The following is a 22,925-nucleotide window of genomic DNA, read 5'->3' as shown; positions in this document are numbered from 1 at the left end:
TGAAAACCAACTCCCCGTTACAAACTGCAGACTGCAGGATTGTCGGGGAAGCCTTGAGGTCACTAATCTCCCTGAGGAGAGATTTGTTGCTCTTGCCTCGTCTGATCAAAGTGTAGGTGCTTAGCTGCCCTCTAACCAGGCCCAGCGAGCAGCCCCATTTCTGGGTAAATAGGGATGAGCAATAACTCTCACTTCCTGAGAGTGATGGAGTGAACTACATTCAGTTTGTACAGCCTCTCTCACCTCCTCAGAACATTGACACTTACTTCATCTTCTGTGGCTCTGTCATCTAGCAGTTCATTGTTCTGAGGAAAATATTGCTGTGGTTAGAGATGTCACCTGCTGATAAACCGGAGGTCATAACCTCTACCAAAACCTCTGGTTTATTTATAAATTTGTGTCAGGCAGAAAGTTGGAGTCTGCTGCAAATTCGCTAATCCTGCCCTGACCTCACCCATGCTCTCCTATCACCCAGCCACACTGTTCTCCCAAATATATACAGGTAATCTTTTTGCTTACAAAACTACAAAAGTTTATTCACACAAAATACAAACATCAAGTATTTATACAGTGAACAAATGCAAATATGATTACTGTCAATAGAACACAAACACGAGGAATTCTGCAGATGCTGGAAATTCAAGCAACACACATCAAAGTTGCTGGTGAACACAGCAGGCCAGGCAGCATCTCTAGGAAGAGGTGCAGTCGACGTTTCGGGCTGAGACCCTTCGGCAGGAACGTCTCGGCCCGAAACGTCGACTGTACCTGTTCCTACAGATGCTGCCTGGCCTGCTGCGTTCACCAGCAACTTTGATGTGTGTTACTGTCAATAAAACAGTCAGTTCCCTGGGTGGGGAACCAACCACTCCCAGAAATCCCCCACTGCTCCCTCTCCAAGGCCACTCGGGCACAAACGTATCCCCAGAAGAGGGGCGGGCAGTCAACCCTTGTCAGCCTGCCTCCTGGACTTGTGAATGACCATCTCGGCCAGGCCCAGGAGCGAGCCCTCCAATAGATCCCCTAAATGACCCCCCCCCCACCGTACTGGGTGCCCATATGTGAGGGGTGCGGGGCTGAAGTGTAACCAGAACCTGAGCAGAAGCCCCTTCAGACACTCAGACAGGGGCTGCAACCTCTCACACTCCGTATAAGCGTGGTACACTGACTCCTCCTGGGCACAGGATGGACAGCTGGACGGGGTGTCAGTAAACCAAATTAAAAGCCTTTACTCTCTCTGTGGCCACACACCTGTCTCAGCAACAGCCTCCAGCCCCAACCACTAGCATCTTTAGTCATTTTCCAAGAGGGAGGTGAACACTGGCGCCAGAGTAGCGAAGTGGTGGGTACCATCACCATTGCAGCTTGGAGCACTGGGGTTCAGAGTTCAATTCCAGCATCCTCTGTTAGCGAGTTTGTTCCCTTGTGCATGTGGGTTTCCTCCGGGTGCTCCGGTTTCCTCCGAAAGTCCAAAGACGTACCGGTTGGTGGGTTAATTGGTCATTGTAAATTGTCCTGTGATTAGGCTAGGGTTAAACAGGTGAGTCTGTAAGGACTAGAAGGCCCCGTCCCACACTGCATCTCTAACTAAATCCCGAGGCAGGGTCTGGACCTGGTATGTTGATGCTGCCTGACCTGACCTGCGGAGTATTTCGATCATAACTGTTCCTGAACCTACCATCAGTCACCATGCATAGATGCATTTTATCCCTTCAGATCGGTGATATGGTGTGGGGGGAGGTCAGGCCCTGCACCATCAGTCATCTTACTAGAAAATCCCCGGGTCCCTGTCAAAGCCCCAGTCACACTCACTGCCTTTTTGACATGCAACCAAACCTCTCAGTGGGTGCTATCTTCTACCCAATTGCTGGTCCTGGTTGAGACAGGTACATTGACAACGTTGGACAGTTGGGCAGGCACATGGATTAGAAAGGTTTGGAAGGTTATGGGCAAATGGGAGTGATTCAGATGGGGCATCTTGATCAGCATGGACCAGCTAGGCCAGGCCTGATTCCCTGTCATCACTGTCTGTGATGAATGGAAGCAGAGTTAAGGAGAGTGGGAACCGGAGGAAGGTAGAAGGGGGATAGTTTTCAGTGCAGAGAGAGAGAGAAAAGAGAAGAATGTGACTGACTAGCTAAACAGCAGCATCAGGTTTGGCAAAAGGGAGAGGGAGGGGGCGAGGGTGAAGGTGAGGCTGCGGTGAGGAAGGTTGAGAAGTGAGGAAGAGGGAGAATGCTAGGGAGAGGGGAAGGTGAAGGAAAGGGGTGAGAGAGAGGAAGAGAGGGAGGTGTCATGCATTGAAATGGTAATATAGTTCGTCACTTATCAGGTATGGTGGTGATGTCATCAGTCTGCGACAGAGCAACACATGATGTGAGGGATCATGGAAGCGAGAACGAGAAATAAAGTCATCAGAGCACGGAGTGTCGAGTCGTGATATATGCACCATCTAATTAAGTACTAAGATGGGTTATAAATACACAACAGTGACAACGAGGATATGGAGTTTGAAAGTAAGTTTAACGTTAGTTGATGAGAAAGGAGAAATCTGGGATCCACCACTTCCAATGTTTTACGGAGCCAGCAACGCTCGGTCCGAGACGGACATGGCGGCTCAGCTCATTTGAACTTCACATCGACTGATAGTGGGTGATGACACAGCAGATAATACAAAACAGAGACCGAGAGTACTACTCGTACACTTTACAGGACCTGATGTGCAGGACATATTGTCAACGTTACCAAACACAGAAAAGTCACAGATTACACAGCAGCGGTGGATGTGCTGAATGCTTACTCCATTGCCCAGGTTAACACTACGTTTGGCCGGCAGCATTTTCATCAGCTTGCCCCAAAACAAGGTGAGACGGTTCAGCAGTTCTCTCGCACTCTGTGCTACAGATGTGGAAACTCAGATCACCTGGGCAGTGCCCAGCTCGTGGACAGATGCACAGAAAATGCACAAGAAAGGACTGCTTTGCAAAACTGTGCCGGACAAGAGGATTAGGGACACAAAAAGTGAACAATGTTGAGGACGAACAGAAGGAATTTGCATGTGTTGTTAGTGAGACTGAGTCATCTGAAAAAATTACTTTTTGTGTAGGTGGTGTGAATCTGTACAACTTAAAGGAGGCTGTTGAGAAAAACATTGAACAGCTAATGAAAAGGATATTATTGAGAAAGTTGAAGGCCCAACTCCTTGGGTTAACCCAGTATTAATTTTACAAAAACCTGACAAGGACATCAGAATGTGCCTAGACCTGAGAGGGGCAAATGAAGCAATTCCAACTGTAGATGAGATACTACAGGGTATGAATAGAGCCATGGTGTTTGGCAAACTAGACGTGAAATGGGGCTATCACCAGCTAGAACTCACTTGGGGGGTGGGGAGGGATAGGCACTACACTCTGTTCCCCCAGTGTGTCATAGGCCAGCCTATCTGGTGGTTTCCTGACTCTTTGGACCTCTTTATTTCATCTTCTGCTCCTCCAGCTTCAACTACCCCTTGTGACCCTTCCTGTCTCCCCCTGTCCATCACCGTGTCTGCCAGTGGCTCAGGTTCCCCTACTCCGTGACTGAACTTAACTTCTTTCAGTTTAAGTAGGTGCTGCCAAACATCTTCAACCTCTGCTGGTGCTAACCGGCAAGACCTCTCTCGGAAAGGGGTGTCCTCAGTCACTCTAATAGTATGGCAAGTACTCCTGGAGTAACCAACATCGGATTCATCAGTAGAAAACACATCTTCATGTCCCAACATCTTCTCAGTTAATGTTCTTTTCCATTCTGTCAAATTCTGGGGTTCCTGGCACTTTAGCTACTCCTCCAGGATGAAACATAACAAGTTTAGACAGGGTGTAGTTTAGCCAGTTCCCCGTTTCTGCTCATCATCCTTCTTAGGAGGAACTCGTAGCTTCTCAGAAGCAGCTCTGAACACAGGGTGGATGGACAAGGTTTTCAGAAAGTTCTGTCCATTTCTCTCCTTGCATGCTCCCATGAGCCTTCTCACAATGGCAGTGTTTGTTCCCACAAGAATGGAAGCTCCACCCTTTGTAACCGGATCCGGGTAGACCAACCCTGGTGTGTCAATAGTCTCAGTCACTCCAGCATCTGCTTCTGAAAACTCCAGCTTCAGCAACAAGTAACCATTGTATGGGTACTCTTCAGTGCTGAGCCCCTGAATCTGAAAAGCACTGAGTGGCATCAATGGTAAATGCGTCAAATACCGATTGTAAAAGGATCTATAAAGCAAAGTAACTTGAGAACCTGTGTCACATACGGCTGTAGCATAAACACCTTCAATCCGTTTGGATACGACAGAGCTTGGTCCCACTAAACCTTAAGGAATAGTGTTTTGTACTTCAGTTCTTCCCTTGATACACTGATAGGAATGTATACTCTGAAATGCCAGCCCATTCCTTTACTGGGTCCCTCTGTAGTTTTTACCCCTTTTCTTCTCTGTTTGATTAACCGCTGTTTTACTTTCCAAAAATTTTCCTGTCCTTCATACTCCCGCCTGAAATGTCCATCTTCTCCACAGTTGTAACAGAAAATACCGGTCACTTCTCTGGTCAAGGGACCCCGCTCGGTAGCAGCCCTTGCCTTGGTATGGCCTACCAGTGGGGCCAGCTTCCTGTCAGCCTTGTCATGCTTGGTGGCAGCACCAGCCAATATCTCTGAGATACCTTGGCCCTCAGATCTTTCGCGGCATCCTGCAAAACCCCTTTTGTGTGGCGTCAGGGGTTGCTTTAGTAACAGAGGCTGCTACCGAGGAGTTTGCCCTGCTGACAGAGCCCTCCTGCTCCCCCACCACCTTTTCCACCCCTCTAACTTCTCTGAGTAACTCGGTAAAAGATGGAGGAGGGGGCATCCTGTGGGTCATTGGAATATGTAGAGCAATCACGTCATGTGACAGCCTGCCCTTCACAGCTTGCTCCATCCTCAAACAATTTCTCTCAGACTATTGAATGCCCCTTTTGTGGTACAAACAGAGCAGCAGCTTCTCCAGACTGAAAATGTAGGCAGATAACTTCTCTCCTTCCTCCTGAAATGTGTGCCTAAACCTCATCCTACGATCGACTGCACTTCCAGCAGTGTTAAAGGCATCTTCCAGAGCTTTCAGATAATTAGCTGACGTGGCTAATGGATTTTCTGCCTTGAGGAACCTCACTATATCAGCCACCGGGCCGCTTAAGCTCTCTACCAGTCTCAGATTTTTCACATTATAATTCATCCAATAACTGAGACCTCCACTCAGCCCAAGCCTCATATTTTTCATCCCATCGGGTCTGGGCTTGACCCCAGAGAACACTCCCAGCCTACAATAACTTTGGCTCCCCGCAGATATAACTCTGCATTTGTCAACCAGTGATGTTATCGCCAAAATGAACTCAGAATTTAAATCACCAGCTGAAGGACCTTTCATATCAGACAACTCCTTCCCCTCACTTTGCAGAAAAGAGAGCAACTTGATTTTAAAGTCTCCACCCTCAGCTACGGGAAACTTGTCTCCCAATTCTTCACCCTCACTTCTCTAAAAGTCTGGACAGCCCATGGCCCTGCCTCCCCAGGCGCCCCATGATTCCCAGGAGTATGTCAGGTTCGTAGGTGTGAGGCTTCACCTCAAGCCCTGACAAATAGTCATAGTCATACTTTATTGATCCTGGGGGAAATTGGTTTTCGTTACAGTTGTACCATAAATAATTAAATAGTCATAAAACCATAAATAATTAAATAGTAATATGTAAATTATGCCAGGAAATAAGTCCAGGACCAGCCTATTGGCTCAGGGTGTCTGACCCTCCAAGAGAGGAGTTGTAAAGTTTGATGGCCACAGGCAGGAATGACTTCCTATGACGCTCTGTGTTGCATCTCGGTGGAATGAGTCTCTGGCTGAGTGTACTCCTATGCCCAACCAGTACATTATGTAGTGGATGGGAGACATTGTCCAGGATGGCATGCAACTTAGACAGCATCCTCTTTTCAGACACCACTGTGAGAGAGTCCAGTTCCATCCCCACAACATCACTGGCCTTATGAATGAGTTTGTTGATTCTGTTGGTGTCTGCTACCCTCAGCCTGCTGCCCCAGCACACAACAGCAAACATGATAGCACTGGCCACCACAGACTTGTAGAACATCCTCAGCATCGTCCAGTAGATGTTAAAGGAGCTCAGACGGCTCTGACCCTTCTTGTAGACAGCCTCAGTGTTCTTTGACCAGTCCAGTTTATTGTCAATTCGTATCCCCAGGTATTTGTAATCCTCCACCATGTCCACACTGACCCCCTGGATGGAAACAGGGGTCACCGGTACCTTAGCTCTCCTCAGGTCTACCACCAGCTCCTTAGTCTTTGTCACGTTAAGCTGCAGATAATTCCGCTCACACCATGTGACAAAGTTTCCTACCGTAGCCCTGTACTCAGCCTCATCTCCCTTGCTGATGCATCCAACTATGTCAGAGTCATCCAAAAACTTGTGAAGATGACAAGACTCTGGGCAGTAGTTGAAGTCCGAGGTGTAAATGGTGAAGAGAAAGAGAGACAAGACAGTCCCCTGTGGAGCCCCAGTGCTGCTGATCACTCTGTCGAACGGGAGGTGAGGGAGCCTGAGCCACGGATCCAAGCTGCAGGAAGTGCGTAAAGCCATCATGAATAGGCACTTTGAGAACTGTAGGCATAAGCGCCCATTGCAAATGAGCTGTGTGTAGTGGGGTCACCTTATCCTCAGAGGGCATGGACTGTGTTACCTAAAGCCTTGCACACACGAGCACTCACTCCAGCTCATGAAGGACACTTGGGAACAGTTGGTACAGAACAGCATCTCAGTCCAAGGTTTGGTGGCCTGGTATGGATAAAGCAGCTGAAAGATACTGGAAATCTTGTCACGGCTGTCCAACTGGATCTAGACCCTACCCTCCAGAACCACTAAAACTCTCACCATTACCGGACGGTCCTTGGCAGGAGGTAGCTGTGATTTGCTTGGACCCTTACCAACGACCATTCCATTCTAGTAGTAGTTGATTACTACAGCCAATTTTACAAATATGACATTCTGACTTCTACAACTGCAGAGAAGAGTTGTTGACAGTGTACAGAACATTTCCAGCAGACATGGACTGCCTTATCTATCAAATCAGATAATGGACCCCAATTTAGATCTGAACAGATCAAGGACTGTTGTGAGGGTAATGAAATCAAACACCTGAAAACAATGCCAAAGTGGGCTCAGGCAAATAGTGAAGTACATCACTGTTGAAAAGGATTAGTATTGCTCAGGCAGAAGGATTTGACTGGAAATGTGAACTGAGAAAGTCTGTGACTGTACAGATGTGTGGAACATGCCGCTGCAGGGAAAAGTCCTGCTAAAACTCCCTACCATCGCAAAATGAGGGGGAAGTTACCAGACTTCAAGGAAATACACACAGCAGAACTGGGAATACGAGATCGGGATGCAGAACTAAACGGGCAGTACAAGCTGTGTGCAGACAATCCCAGAGGAGCACAGGAGTCTACTGTAAAAGTTGGGGACACTGTGCTTATTCAGCAGGAAAACGTGGACAAATTCACCACACTTTTCAACACAGGGTGGTGAGGAAAACGGGAAATCAAATGGTCCTTGAATCTCCAAATGGAGTGCCAATCTCCAAGGAACACCACACATGTAAAACAAAAAGTTCAACGCAAGAAACTTCTGACAAACAGAAGGATACTCAAGGGTTTGACAATGAGGTACTGGAACAGAAGGACAATATGATGGACAGTTATGGACAAGTTCAGGTTCACAGTGAGCAAAAGCCATTGGCAGACATTGAAAGCAAAGAGAAACCGGTAGGGAGAGCTCAAAGGGTTGGAAAACAACCTCTGAATTTAACAATTTTTTATTGAAGAAGCTTTAAATTGTGCGTTTTGAAATAATGAAAACTGTTGTAAGTTGAAAATGAAGTTTTCAGTTCCAGAGTTATCATTATGTTAAAACAGAAAATGTGTTGGTTACAGACGTGCATATCAGAGAACATGTGTTGAATTGAAATGGTTAAATCTGAGTTGAATGTGTTCTAAAACATCGAAGCTCATTTCTTAGGAAAGGAGGGATGTCACGTATTGAAACGGTAAGGTCAGTTCATGGAGTTTGACACTTGTGATGATGTCATCAGTCTGGGACAAAACAACACGCGATGTGAGGGAGCATGGAAGCAAGATCCGCTCGGAGCTTGAAGTGTCCTGTCGTGATAGATGCACAACAGGAGAGGGGGAGAGTGGGAATGAGGGAGAAGGTGAGAGTCTGGGGATGGAGTGAGGGAGGGTTGAAGGTGAGGGAGAGTATCCACTAATTGCACAACCTCAGAGCCAGCATAAATTCAACAGGCTGACGGCTTGCACATACAATTCAGTAACTGTCAGTCTCTTCCAAAGAATCAGCAGAGCTCAGATGGGCTGAATGGCCACCTCCTGAAGTAGGATTTTGTACATGTTGGTGACTAGTTGGGCAGTTGAAAGAGAAAGGAATGTGGTAAATTCAAAGAGGAAGAACAGTGAGACTGAGTCACCGTCACCCTAAGTGGTTCAAACAGACCTCGAGGAGGGTATTACCCAAGGATGAGGCATATCGATTCTGTAGCAACCAAAGAAAAGAAAAGGGGAATTAACCCAGAGGCTGAGTGATATTTTTAGACAGCTTAATGATATCAGAATGGTAACCAAGGGAAATGATTGGTAAACTAGTGCTCATACAATGGACTGCACATGAACCCACAAGAAAAAAAACACACAAGTTCACTTCCTCTCTCCTCATTGTTTGTTTAATCTCCAAGGATGTGTGAGATAACGGGTAAACACGAGATTTTGCAGACGCTGGAAATCCAGAGCAACACGCACAAAATGCTGGAGGAACTCAGCAGGTCAGGCAGCGTCTATGGAAATAGATGATGTTTCAGCCCGAAAGGAAGATCAACAGTCAAAGTAAATTTATTTTCAAAGTACATATATACCACCTTATATAACTTTCAGGTTCACTTTCTCGCAGACATTTACAGAAAAATAAAGAAATCCAATACGATATAATTTATGAGAAACTCTCCATGAATAAAGACTGACAAACAACCCAGGAGATCAGCAGTTTCTCAGATACTCAAAGTGTCTTCTCTGGCACCAACAAACAATCCATGGTCAAAGTCACTTGGATCACATTTGTTCCCCATTCTGATGCTTGGCCTGAACAGCAACTGACCCTCGACCACATCTGCATGCTTTTATGCATTGAGTTGTTGGTACATGATTGGTTGATTAAATATTTGCAGGTGTACCTAGTAAAGTGGTCGCTCGGTGTAAATTTATCATCAAAGTTCGCATATGTTTCCAGATACAATCTTGAGATTTATTTTCTTGCAGACATTTACAGGAAAAATAAAGAAATACTGTAGAATTTATGAAAAATTATGCAGTTACAGAGAAAGCAAAGAGTGGTGGGGGAGGTAAAGATATGTTTGGTGGTAGGATCACGTTAAGGATGGAAGAAGTTGCGGAGAAGGATGTACTGGATACAAATGCCCGTGGGGTGGTAGCTGAGGACGAGAGAGACTCTATACCTGTTATTGCAGTGGGAACGTGGGGTGAGCGCAGATGTTTGGGAAATGAAGGAGATACAGCTGAGGGCAGCATCAATTTTGGAGGAAGGGAAGCCCTGTTCTTTGAAGAAGGAATACATCTCAGATGTTCTGGATAGGAAGCCTCAGCCTGAGAGCAGATGTGGTGGAGATGGTGGAACTGAAAAAAGGGAATGGCATTTGTCCCCTTTGGTTCAAATGCTCTTGAACTCTTCAACAACTTTCAGTTCCTTGGCCCTGATTACTTCATTTTCACTATGGATGTCAGTCCCAATATACTTCCATCCTCTACCAAGAAGACCTTAAAGCTCTCTACTTCTTTTTGACAACAGATCTATTCAGTTCCCCTCCAGCACCACCCTCCTCCATCTGGTACTCACAATAAACGATTTCTGTTTCAGCTCCTTCCACCTTATCCAAAGCCATGGGCACCCACCTGGACTATGCCTGATTTTTTGTCAGCAGTGTTGAACAGTCCATGCTCCAAGCCTTCACTGGTAGTGCTCCCCATTTCTTTCTGCATTATATTGATGACTGCAGTGGTGCTGGTTCATGCACCCATGCAGAGCCCATCAATTTCATCAACTTTGCCTCCAACATCTACCCTGCCCTTAACTTCACCTGGTCCATTTCTGACACCTCCCTCCCCTTTCTCGATCTCTTGGTCTCCATCTCTGGAGACAAACTGTCTGATGACATCTTTTTATAAGTCTACCAATTCCCACAGATGTCTTCATCTTTTCCCACCCTGTCCCTTATAAAATTGCCATTCCCTTTTCTCAGTTCCTCTATCTCCTCTACATCTGCCCTCGGGATGAGCCCTTCCTTTCCAGGACAGTAGAGATTACTTCCTCCTTCAAATAATGTGGTTTCCCTTCCTCCACCATTGATGCTGCCCCCACCCGCATCACCTACGTTTTCTGGACGTTCACCCTGTCACCATTTTCCCTTGCCCTTACCTACTGACCCATGAGCATCCGTATTCAGAGCATCATTCCCTGTAACTTGCATCTTCAATGGGACCCCACCACCAAATACGCCTGCCTTCTCCCCCACTCCCACCCTCAGCTCTCCACTTTCTGCAGGGATCACTCCCTCCATGAATCCCTTGTCCATTCTTCCTCCTGGCAAGTGTAAGAAGTGCTACAGCCCCTCCCTCTCCTCCACTCCGGGTCCCAAACGGTCCATCCAGATGAGGCAACACTTCACCTTATGTTCATTCGTGGTCACTAACCCTATCCAGTGCTCCTGGTGCAGCCTCATCTACATCGGGCTTTTGTCGAGCACCTTCGCTGCATTTACCACAACAGGTGGGATTTTCCAGTGGCAGCCCTCTTTAATTGCAATCCCCATTCCCATTCTGACATGCTGGCCCAGGGTCTCTTCCACAGCCACAATGAGACAGCACTTGGTTAGAGAAGCAATGCTTCATATCCTGTCTGGAAAGCCTCCTGAGGACATTAAAAATTATTTCTCTAACTTCCACTAATTTCTTCCCCTCCCATTCTCTCTTTTTCCATTTCCTATTCTGGCTGCCCTCTCACTTCTTCTCTTCTCCTTACCTGCCCACCACCTCCCTCCGGTGTCCTTCCTCCTTACCTTTCTTCCATGGTCTACTCTTCTCTCCTATCAGATTCCTTCTTCTCCAGCTCTTTACCAGTCGCCTCCCAGCTTCTTACATCATGCCCCCCCACCCAACCTGGTCTCATTATCACCCCCCTGCTTGTATTCCTCACCCTCCCCCCGTCTTCCCTTCCTTTCCAGTCTTGATGAAGGGTCCCGACCCGAAATATGCCAACTGTTTATTCAATTGGATAGATGCTGCCTGAATGGTTGAGTTGATCTGGATTTCCAGCATCTGCAGAATATCTTGTGTGTATGATTTTTTATTTTTACTTTTTAAAAAATGTATTATTATTTTTCCCTCTCCCTCCTTCCCCCGTTTGCGTAGGTATATGGATGCGGGGGTGTGGAGGTGTATGGGCTGGAGCAGATCGAGGGGGGTAGGCAGTTTAGCTGGTTTCAGCACGCATGAGAAGGGCAGAAAGACCGTGCTTCTTTATGACTCTGTAACTCTAAAATTAATCTCAGGGTTGTATGTGGTGACATGTATGTACTTTGATCATTTACATTGAACTTTTTTTTTCTTTTCAAATCTTTTTATTGTATATATAGGAAAAATAACATGAGTACATCGAAGTAACGACACTTACAATGCCTCAAAAAAAACCATCATCTTAAAGATTGAAAACAAAATTTTGTGATAACAGAAAAAAACCTACTGAGCAGAAAAGTGAGAAAAAAAAGAGAACCCATTAGGTGTACAACCCCGGAGCCATGCGTCATACAAAAAGCTTCTAAAAATAAACATCAAACCGCCAGCAAGAAAAGAAAATATACTAAAAAAATTTACAATTAGATTGTGGAAAAATTATATCAATTAACTTAAATGATAATAATGCGCAAATGAGTCCCATCTTTTCTCAAAATCAAATAAAGGTTCAAAGGTTCGACTTCTAATTTTCTCCAGACATAGCATCACTTGAGAGAACCATTGTGACAAAGTGGGAGCTGATGTATCCTTCCACTTCAACAAAATGGCCCTCCTAGCTATCAATGTAACAAATGCAATAACATGTTGGTCAGACACAGAAATACCATGAATATTTTGAGGAACTATTCCAAAAAGCACAGTTAATTTATTAGGTTGTAAATTAATTTTAAGTGCTTTAGAAATTGTTGAAAAAACCGACTTCCAGAACTGTTCCAATATAGAACAAGACCGAAACATATGTGTCAGTGCAGCTATCTCAGTTTTACATCTATCACAATGACTATCAACATTAGGAAAGATTTTAGAAAGTCTCTCCTTTGTCAAATGATAACGATGTACAATTTTAAATTGAATCAATGAATGGCTAGCACAAATTGAAGAAGAGTTAACCGACTTCAATATCCGCATCCAATCCTCCATCATAGAAGTCAAATTAAGTTTCTTTTCCCAATCCTGTTTAATCTTAGACAAAGGACACTTATCCCATTGTAATAGTAAATTATAAATTCTTCCAACAAAACCCTTAATCAAAGGATTCATACTCATAATAGTATCTAACAGGTCAACCTCCAATATGTAAGGGAAATTACTTAAATATTTTTGTAAAAAATGTCTAGCTTGAAGGTATTGCAGAATGTGTGAGTATGAAAGAGAATATTTATCAATTAATTGTTCAAAGAACATCAATCTATCTTCTTTAAATAAATCCAAAAAAGAATTAATAACTTTATTTTTCCAAAGTAGAAAAATTGGATCACTCAAAGAAGGCTTAAAAAAGTAATTTCGGTAAATTAAACTACAAAGTTTAAATTTTTTAAGATTAAAAAAATTGCGGAACTGGAGCCAAATTTGTAAAGAATACTTAATCACAGGATATAAGTTTAAATTAACAACTTTACCTAATTGCACAGGTAAAGGAGCCCCCCATAACAAGGTTAAATAAAACTGTTTTACAAATTTTAGTTCCAGGTCTACCCAAATTGGCTGATCACTCTTATCAACCCCGTATAACCAAAAAGGCATATATCGCAGATTAACAGCCCAATAATACATTCTAAAATTAGGCAAAGCAAGACCTCCATCCTTTTTCAATTTTTGTAAATGACATTTACTAATTCTTGGTCTTTTATTATTCCAAATAAAAGATAAAATAATAGTATCAATCCAATTAAAAAACTTCCTAGTCAAAGAAACAGGAATATTCTGAAATAAATATAAAAATTTCGGTAGAATCGTCATTTTAACTATATGAATACGACCAACAAGTGAAAATGTAAGTGGACTCCATCTACTAAATAAATACTTCATAGAGTCTACTAAGGGAACAAAATTAGCTTTATAAAGATCCTTAAATTTTTTAGTAATTACAATACCTAAATATCTAAAAGAGTCTGAAACTTTAAAGGGAGTATTATATATAGAAACAGAATCATTTAAAGGAAACAATTCACTTTCACTAAAATTAATTTTATATCCTGAGAAACCTCCAAATTCATTAAATAATTTTAACAGGGCAGGAATGGATTCGTCAGGGTTAGATATATAAACCAATGAATTATCAGCATAAAGAGAGACCTTATGCGTGGTCTCATTCACAAGTATCCCGTGGATATTTTTAGCCTCACGAAGAGCAATAGCAAGGGGTTCTAATATTAAATTAAACAACAAAGGACTTAATGGACAGCCTTGCCTTGTCCCCCGTGAAAGCTGAAAAAAAGGAGACCTACAATTGTTAGTAACAACAGTAGCAATAGGAGTTTTATATATCATTTTAATCCAATTATTAAAATAAACACCAAAGCCAAATTTCTCTAAAACATTGAAAAAATATTTCCATTCGACTCGGTCGAACGCTTTTTCAGCATCCAAAGATACAACACATTGTGGAGTTTTAAAAGAGGACAAATATATAATGTTAAGTAGTCTCCCAACATTTGAAAAAGAATAGTGACCCTTTATAAAGCCTGTTTGATCTTTACAAATAATTTTACCCAAAATATTCTCCAACCGATTGGCCATTATCTTTGACAAAATCTTAGCGTCAACATTCAGTAATGAAATAGGTCTATATGAAGCACAGTCAGTGGGATCTTTATCTTTTTTAAGAGTTGAAGAAATAGAGGCCTCATAAAAAGTAGAGGGGGTAAGTCACCTTTTACAAAAGAGTCCTTAAACATTTCCAATATGTACGGAGAAAGCAACTTTCCAAATTTTTTATAAAATTCTATGGGATAGCCATCAAGTCCTGTGGACTTACCAGATTGCATTGAAAAAATAGCTTTATGAATTTCGGCTTCAGTGATTTGAGCATCAAGAGTTTTTTGATCCTCAGCCAAGATTTTAGGAAAAACAATCTTTCGTAAAAAAGCATTCATTTTAGAGGAACCTAACGGACATTGAGATTTATACAGCTCAGCATAAAAGTCTTGAAAAATCTTATTAATTTCCTCATATTCCTGAGCCAAGGTACCACCTTTCCTAAGAATTTTCATGATTTGCCTTTTGGCTGCAGCCATTTTTAATTGAGATGCGAACAGTTTATTATTTTTATCTCCAAACATATAAAATTGGCTCTTTAACTTATAACCTTCAATGGGATGAGTTAATAATAGGTTATATTGTGAGTGAAGTTCCACCCTTTGTTTAAATAAATCAGTATTGGGGGAAATTGCATAAATATTATCTAAATCTTTAATTTGTTTTGAAATTCTATTTAATTCTGCTTTAGTTTGTTTTTTAAGTTTAGCTGAATAAGAAATAATCTGACCGCGTAAAAATGCTTTAAATGTATCCCATATAACTAATTTAGACATACCCCCTATATCATTAAAAAGAAAAAATTCTTTTATCTGGGTTTCAATGAAAGTGACAAAGTCAGAGTTTTGCAAAAATGTTTGAGACATGCGCCAAGGTGGGTGGGCAAGAGTGACATCATCAAATTCAAAAGACAAACTCAGAGGTGCATGATCAGATATAGCAATAGCGTCATATTCACAGGTTTTAACACTAGGCAAGAAGCGGGGATCGATTATAATATAATTTAAAATTTTAAAATTATTAACTGATTCCAAACTGATATAATTTTTGCTCAAGAGACACATATCAGGGTGGGAGATCAAAATAGATTTTTTAGATGGTGGAATGGTTTGCAATTCCACTCTACTTCTCAGAGTAAAACAAAAGGCGTGTCTATTTTCATTAAACCTAATATATTTATTCAAGAGAATATTGAATCAGATTCTAATGGTAGATTTTTAATTGTTAAAGGAACAATCTGTAATAGAAAAGTTGTTTTGGTCAATTTGTATGGTCCTAACTTAGACGATCCTTCTTTTTTTAAAAAGGTATTCGCTTTACTGCCTGACTTCAATGAATATATGCTCATAATGGGTGGGGATTTTAATTGTTGTTTAAATCCTATGATTGATAAGGGCTCAACCAATCAGCGACTTCCAAATCAATCCGCATCATTTATTAATTCCTTTTTGATTGATTTGTGGCGGTATCTTCATCCCGACAATAGAGAATATTCTTTCTTCTTACATTGAACTTCAAGAAAGTGCAGGTAAAGAAATAAAGTGCAAGGTACACGATGAGGTAGACTGGACGATCAAGAGTTCATCTTTAGATTCGAGATTGTTTAATGTCATTTCCAGTACACAAGTGTAAAGGAGAACAAAATAATTGTAACTCTGGATACAATGCAGCACAAAGGCATTGTCTGTCCATAAAGTGACACTGGGCACAGGAGTGTCTGTACATAAGGTGACTCTGACAGGAAATGATAAAGTAGCAGTGTTTGGGGGTGTGGAGGGTGGGTTAGTGGGTGGAGGTGTCGATCAGCCTTACTGCTTGGGGAGGTAACTGTTTTTGAGTCTGGTGGTCCTGGTGTGGATGCCAAGTGACCTCCTCCCTGATGGGAGTGGGACAAAGAGTCCATGAGCAGGGTGGGTGGGATCCTTCACGATGTCACTAGCCCTTTTCTGGCACCTTTCTGTATACAGTGCATATAAGAAGTATTCTCCCCCTTTGGAAGTTTTCATGTTTTATTGTTTTACAACGTTGAATCACAATGGATTTAATTTAACTTTTTTGACACTGATCAACAGAAAAGTGAAAACAAATTTCTACTAATTGATCTAAATTTATTACAATTATTAAACACAACAACTGATTGCATAATTACTCGCACCCTTCGAGTCAGTATTTAGTAGATGTACCTTTGGCAGCAATTACAGCCTTGAGTTTGTGTGGATCGGTCTCTATCGGGTTTGCACATCTGGACACAGTAATTTTCCCCCATTCTTCTTTACAAAACTGCTCAAGCTCTGTCAGATTGCATGGGGATCATGAGTGAACAGTCCTTTTCAAGTTCCGTTACAAATTCTCAATTGGATTGTGGTCTGGACTCTGACTTGGCCACTCCAGGACATTAACTTTGTTGTTTTTAAGCCATTCCTCTGCAGCTTTGGCTTTATGCTTGGGGTCATTGTCTTGCTGGAAAACAAATCTTCTCCCAAGTCGCAGTTCTCTTGCAGACTGCATCAGGTTTTCCTCCAGGATTTCCCTGTATGTTGCAGTATTCACTTTACCCTCTACCTGCACAAGCCTTCCAGGGCCTGCTGTAGTGAAGCATCCCCACAGTAGGGATGGTGTGTTTTTGATCATGTACAGGGTTGGCTTATGCCGAACATAGCATTTAGTCTGATGGCCAGAAAGCTCAATTTTGGTTTCATCAGACCATAGAACCTCTACTAGCTGACTTCAGAGTCTCCCACATGCCTTCTGGCAAACTCGAACCAAGATTTCACGTGAGTTTTTTTTGACAGTGGCTTTCTCTTTGCCACTGTCCCATAAAGCTGTGACTGGTGGAGCACCTGGGCAACAGTAGTTGTATGCCCAGTCTCTCCCATCACAGTCATAGTCATAGTCATAGTCATACCTTATTGATCACAGGGGAAATTGGTTTTGTTACAGTTGCACCATAAATAATAAATATTAATAAAGCCATAAATAGTTAAATAGTAATATGTAAATTATGCCAGGAAATAAGTCCAGGACCGGCCTATTGGCTCAGGGTGTCTGACCCTCCAAGGGAGGAGTTGTAAAGTTTGATGGCCACAGGCAGGAATGACTTCCTATGACGCTCTGTGCTGCATCTCGGTGGAATGAGTCTCTGGCTGAATGTACTCCTGTACCCACCCAGTACATTATGTAGTAGATGGGAGACATTGACCAAGATGGCATGCAACTTAGACAGCATCCTCTTTTCAGACACCACCGTCAGAGAGTCCAGTTCCATCCCCACAACATCACTGGCCTTCTGAATGAGTTTGTTGATTCTATTGGTGTCTGCTACCCTCAGCCTGCTGCCCCAGCACACAACAGCAAACATGATCGCACTGGCCACCACGGACTCATAGAACATCCTCAGCATCATCCGGCAGATGTTAAAGGACCTCAGTCTCCTCAGGAAATAGAGATGGCTCTGACCCTTCTTGTAGACAGCCTCAGTGTTCTCTGAAGCTTTAACTCCTCCAGAGATATCATAGGTCACTTGGTGGCCTCCCTCACTAGTCCGCTTCTTGCACAGTCACTCAGTTTTTGAGGACGGCCTGCTCTGGGCAGATTTACAGCTGTGCCATATTTTTTCCATTTCGTGTTCTCAAAGGGATATTCAGGTGACTTGGAAGTTTTCCTGTATCCATCTCCTGACGTGCTTTTCAATAACATTTTCGTGGAGTTGCTTGGAGTGTCCTTTTGTCTTCATGGTGTAGTTTTTGCCAGGATACTGACTCACCAGCAGTTGGACCTTCTGGAAACAGATGTATTTTTATGACAATCAATTGAAACACCTTAACTGCACACAGGTGATCTCCATTTTACTAAATGTGTGACTTCTAAAACCAATTGGCTGCACCAGTGATGATTTGGTGTGTCATTTTAAAGGCGAAGGGGGTGAACACTTATGCAATCAATTATTTGTGTTTTATATTTGTAATTAATTTAGATCACTTTGTAGAGATCAGTTTTCACTCTGACCCAAAAGATCAGTGTCAAAAAAGTCATATTAAATCCATTATGATTCAATGTTGTAAAACAATAAAACATGAGAACTTTCAAGAGGGGGTGAATACTTTTCATAGGCACTGTATATGTCCTCAGTGGTGGGTAGGAGGTGTTGGTGGTGCTTTGGGCAGTTTTGACTACCTGCCGTAGAGCCTTCCTGTCTGCCACAGAGTGGTCTGGTACCACGCAGTGACGCAGTTTGTCGGGTTGCTCTGGACTGTACATCTGTAGAATGACCTGAGTATGAATGTGCATAGTCCAGCTCTCTTCAGTCTCCCAGAGAGCAGAGATGATGGTAAGATTTCTTGATCGTGTAGCATGCGCTCTGGGACTATGAGAGGTTGCACAAGACGTATGCTCCTAGGAGTTTGAAACTCCTGGGAGTGCACATCTCCCCAGTTTGGATTGGTACGTGTGTGTCTTGGGACAGATCCAGATTTACCTATGACACTCGTCTCCCGTTGCAGATTTTAGCTACAGTGACTGCCGAACCTCGGGTGTTTTCCACATCAGCCTGGGGGATGGTTACAAACTGAACCTGGAACAAGCAAGGAGAGCTTGCCAACTCTTCGACACAGTGCTGGCGACAAAGGCCCAGGTAGAACAAGCATATTTGCAGGGATTTGAAAAGTGCAGGTAAGTGCAGTCTCCTTGCACCGGAGAGCCTTGGGCAATGGGATGCAGGCCAACAGGCACATTGGATTCTCTGTGCACTGACATAACCTGGGCAATAAGACAATTCACAACATTTAAGTAATCTGTAGACTCCACTGTGGATTGTGCCAAGCCCGGCTGAGGAAAGGGTGTTGGACACAGGACTAGCAATACCATCTTTTTAAAAACCCGGAGCTTTAGAAACGCCAACAGAAGCTCCAAAAACCTTATCCTTGGGAGAGGAAGGGGATCCACCTGGAGTGGCGTGGTAGTGTAGTGGTTAGCACAACCCTTTTCAGTGCCAGCGACAGGGGGTCAATTCCCACTGCTGCCTGTAAGGAGTTTGTACGTTCTCCCCAGTTCCCCCCCACAGTCCAAAGATGTACCAATTGGTAGGTTAGTTGGCCATTGTAAATTGTCCCATGATTAGGCTCGGATTAAATCGGGGGATTGCTGGGTGGCCCAGCTCAAAGGGCCTGTTCCACACTGTATCTCAATCAATCCTGAAAAAGCAGGGAATTTTGATTGCATAATCTGGGATAAACAGAAACATGAGAAACACTGTACTGTTTTCCATAGAAGCTGCCTTGCCTGCTGAGTTTCTCCAGTATTTTATCTGGGATAGCAGACGGTCTCAGTAATGCTGTCAAGGAAAGCAGTGGACTCTCCTCCCCAGTCCTCCAAATTTCCCACCCTGATCTCTCGCCCCTTAACTTCTCCTCAGCTGCCCATCATCTTCCACTGGTGCCCCTCCTCCTTCTCTTTCTCTCATGGTCCACTCTCCTCCCCAACCAGATTCCCTCTTCGCCAGTAATGTCATGAGCCCCGTGGGCCTGTGTACCTGGATTTGCTAATTGACATCTTATGAGTCATTAAGCCCTTAAACTTCCTGTTTAATCTTGTTGAGTTTATTTTGACTGGCACGGGACTCCAAGTGGGGTCTGACCAGGGTCCTATATAGCTGTAACATAAGGCCAATATACCATATGCCTTCTTAACCACACAGCCAACCTGCACAGCAGTTTTGAGTGTCCTAGGGACTTGGACCCCAAGATCCCTCCCATCCTCTACACTGCCAAGAGTCTTACCATTAATACTATATTCTGCCATCATAATTGACCTACCAAAATGAACCACCTCACACTTATCTGGGTTGAACTCCCTCTGCCACTTCTCAGCACAGTTTTGTATCCTATTGATGTCCTGCTGTAACCTCTGACAGCCCTCCACACTATCCACAATACCCCCAACCTTTGTGTCATTAGCAAATTTACTAACCCATCTAGACCATTTATAAAAATCACGAAGAGAAGGGGTCCCAGAACAGATCCCTGAGGCACACCACTGGTGACCAACCTCCATGCAGAATATGACCCCTCTACAACCACTCTTTGCCTTCTGTGGGCAAGCCAATTCTGGATCCACAAAGCAATGTCCCCTTGGATCCCATGTGTCCTTACTTTCTCAATCCAATGCCTTGCTGAAATCCATATACACTACATACATAACACTTGACACCAACATCTTCTCAACCACTGAGGTTAGACAAACTGCCTCTTTCCCTTCTTGAAGAGTGGAGTGACATTTGTAATTTTCCAGTCTTCCAGAACCATTCCAGGATCTAGTGATTCTTGAAAGGTCATTTCTAACGCTTCCACAATCTCTTCAGCCACCTCTTTCAGAACTCTGGGGTGTACACTACCTGATCCAGGTGACTTGGCTACCTTCAGACCTTTCAGTTTCCCAAGTACATTCTCCCTCGTAGTGGCAACCGCTCACTTCATGCCCCTGACACTCTCAAACTTCCAGCATAGTGCTAGTGTCTTCCACAGTGATGACTCATGCAAAATACTTATTCAGTTTGTCTGCCATTTCCTTGTCCCCATTGCTACCTCTCCAGCATTCTGATATCTACTCTGGCCTCTCTTTTACACTTAATATATCTGAAGAAAGTTGTGGTATTGGCTAGCTTACCTTCGTATTCCATCTTTTCCTTCATTATGACATTTTTAGTTGCCTTCTGTTGTTTGTTAAAAGTTTCCCAGTCTTCCAACTTCCCACTAGGCTTTGCTCTATCATATGCCCTCTCTTTTGCTTTTATGTTGCCTTTGGCTCGCCTTGTCAGCCATGGTTGCATTTATCCCGCCTTTAGAATACTGGTTCTTCTTTGGGATGTATGTATCCTGTGCCTTCCAAATTGCTCCCAGCAACTCGAGCCATTGCTGCTAGCCACCATCCCTGCTAGTGTCCTCATACAATCAATTTTGGCCAGCTTCTCTCTCATTTCTCTGTAATTCCCTTTACTCCACTGCAGTACTGATACATCTGACCTTAGCTTCTCCTCAGCTTTCAGGGTGAACTCTATCATATTCTGATCACTGGCTCTTAAGGGTTCCTTTACCTTAAACTGTCTATTCAGAAACAAAGGTTCTGAACTTAAAGAAGGGTAACTTTGAAGGTATGAGACGTGAATTAGCTAAGATAGACTGGCAAATGACACTTAAAGGATTGACGGTGGATATGCAATGGCAAGCATTTAAAGGTTGCATGGATGAACTACAACAATTGTTCATCCCAGTTTGGCAAAAGAATAAATCAAGGAAGGTAGTGCACCCGTGGCTGACAAGGGAAATTAGGGATAGTATCAATTCCAAAGAAGAAGCATACAAATTAGCCAGAAAAAGTGGCTCACCTGAGGACTGGGAGAAATTCAGAGTTCAGCAGAGGAGGACAAAGGGCTTAATTAGGAAGGGGAAAAAAGATTATGAGAGAAAACTGGCAGAGAACATAAAAACGGACTGTAAAAGCTTTTATACATATGTAAAAAGAAAAAGATTGGTTAAGACAAATGTAGGTCCCCTACAGACAGAAACAGGTGAATTGATTATGGGGAGCAAGGACATGGCAGAACAATTGAATAATTACTTTGGTTCTGTCTTCACTAAGGAGGACATAAATAATCTTCCGGAAATAGCAGGGGACAGAGGGTCTAGTGAGATGGAGGAACTGAGGGAAATACATGTTAGTAGGGAAGCGGTGTTAGGTAAATTGAAGGGATTAAAGGCGGATAAATCCCCAGGGCCAGATGGTCTGCATCCCAGAGTGCTTAAGGAAGTAGCCCAAGAAATAGTGGATGCATTAGTGATAATTTTTCAAAACTCTTTAGATTCTAGACTAGTTCCTGAGGATTGGAGGGTGGCTAATGTAACCCCACTTTTTAAAAAAGGAGGGAGAGAGAAACCGGGGAATTATAGACCGGTTAGCCTAACGTCGGTGGTGGGGAAACTGCTAGAGTCAGTTATCAAAGATGTGATAACAGCACATTTGGAAAGCGGTGAAATGATCGGACAAAGTCAGCATGGATTTGTGAAAGGAAAATCATGTCTGACGAATCTCATAGAATTTTTTGAGGATGTAACTAGTAGAGTGGATAGGGGAGAACCAGTGGATGTGGTGTATTTGGATTTTCAAAAGGCTTTTGACAAGGTCCCACACAGGAGATTAGTGTGCAAACTTAAAGCACACGGTATTGGGGGTAAGGTATTGATGTGGATAGAGAATTGGTTAGCAGACAGGAAGCAAAGAATGGGAATAAACGGGACCTTTTCAGAATGGCAGGCAGTGACTAGTGGAGTACCACAAGGCTCAGTGCTGGGACCCCAGTTGTTTACAATATATATTAATGACTTGGATGAGGGAATTAAATGCAGCATCTCCAAGTTTGCGGATGACACAAAGCTGGACGGCAGTGTTAGCTGTGAGGAGGATGCTAAGAGGATGCAGGGTGACTTGGATAGGTTAGGTGAGTGGGCAAATTCATGGCAGATGCAATTTAATGTGGATAAATGCGGGGATCTGATTGAAACGTATAAAATCCTAAAGGGATTGGACAGGCTAGATGCAGGAAGATTGTTCCCGATGTTGGGAAAGTCCAGAATGAGGGGTCACAGTTTGAGGATAGAGGGGAAGCCTTTTAGGACCGAGATTAGGAAAAACTTCTTCACACAGAGAGTGGTAAATCTGGAATTCTCTGCCACAGGAAACA

The 22,925-nt window shown here is 43.3% G+C and overlaps 1 protein-coding gene across 2 annotated transcripts in view; it reads left to right on the top strand.

Moving 5' to 3' along the window:
• Positions 1 to 22,925, top strand: part of LOC134354212 (lymphatic vessel endothelial hyaluronic acid receptor 1-like) — a 42,027-nt gene that overhangs the window by 3,793 nt on the left and 15,309 nt on the right. The window contains exons 1-2 of one of the 2 annotated variants that reach the window (XM_063063107.1): positions 8,816 to 8,959; positions 18,694 to 18,862. In XM_063063107.1, the coding sequence (XP_062919177.1) occupies positions 8,923 to 8,959; positions 18,694 to 18,862 (206 nt within the window). In that variant the 5' untranslated portion in view covers positions 8,816 to 8,922. Of the gene's footprint in view, positions 1 to 8,815; positions 8,960 to 18,693; positions 18,863 to 22,925 lie in introns of those variants that run through there. The other variant, XM_063063105.1, reaches the window with a different exon arrangement.

The sequence above is a fragment of the Mobula hypostoma genome, chromosome 11 (assembly GCF_963921235.1).
Source record: "Mobula hypostoma chromosome 11, sMobHyp1.1, whole genome shotgun sequence".
Taxonomy (NCBI): domain Eukaryota; kingdom Metazoa; phylum Chordata; class Chondrichthyes; order Myliobatiformes; family Myliobatidae; genus Mobula; species Mobula hypostoma.
Note: the sequence above shows the minus strand (reverse complement) of the source record. Positions and strands in the feature narration are given on the sequence as shown.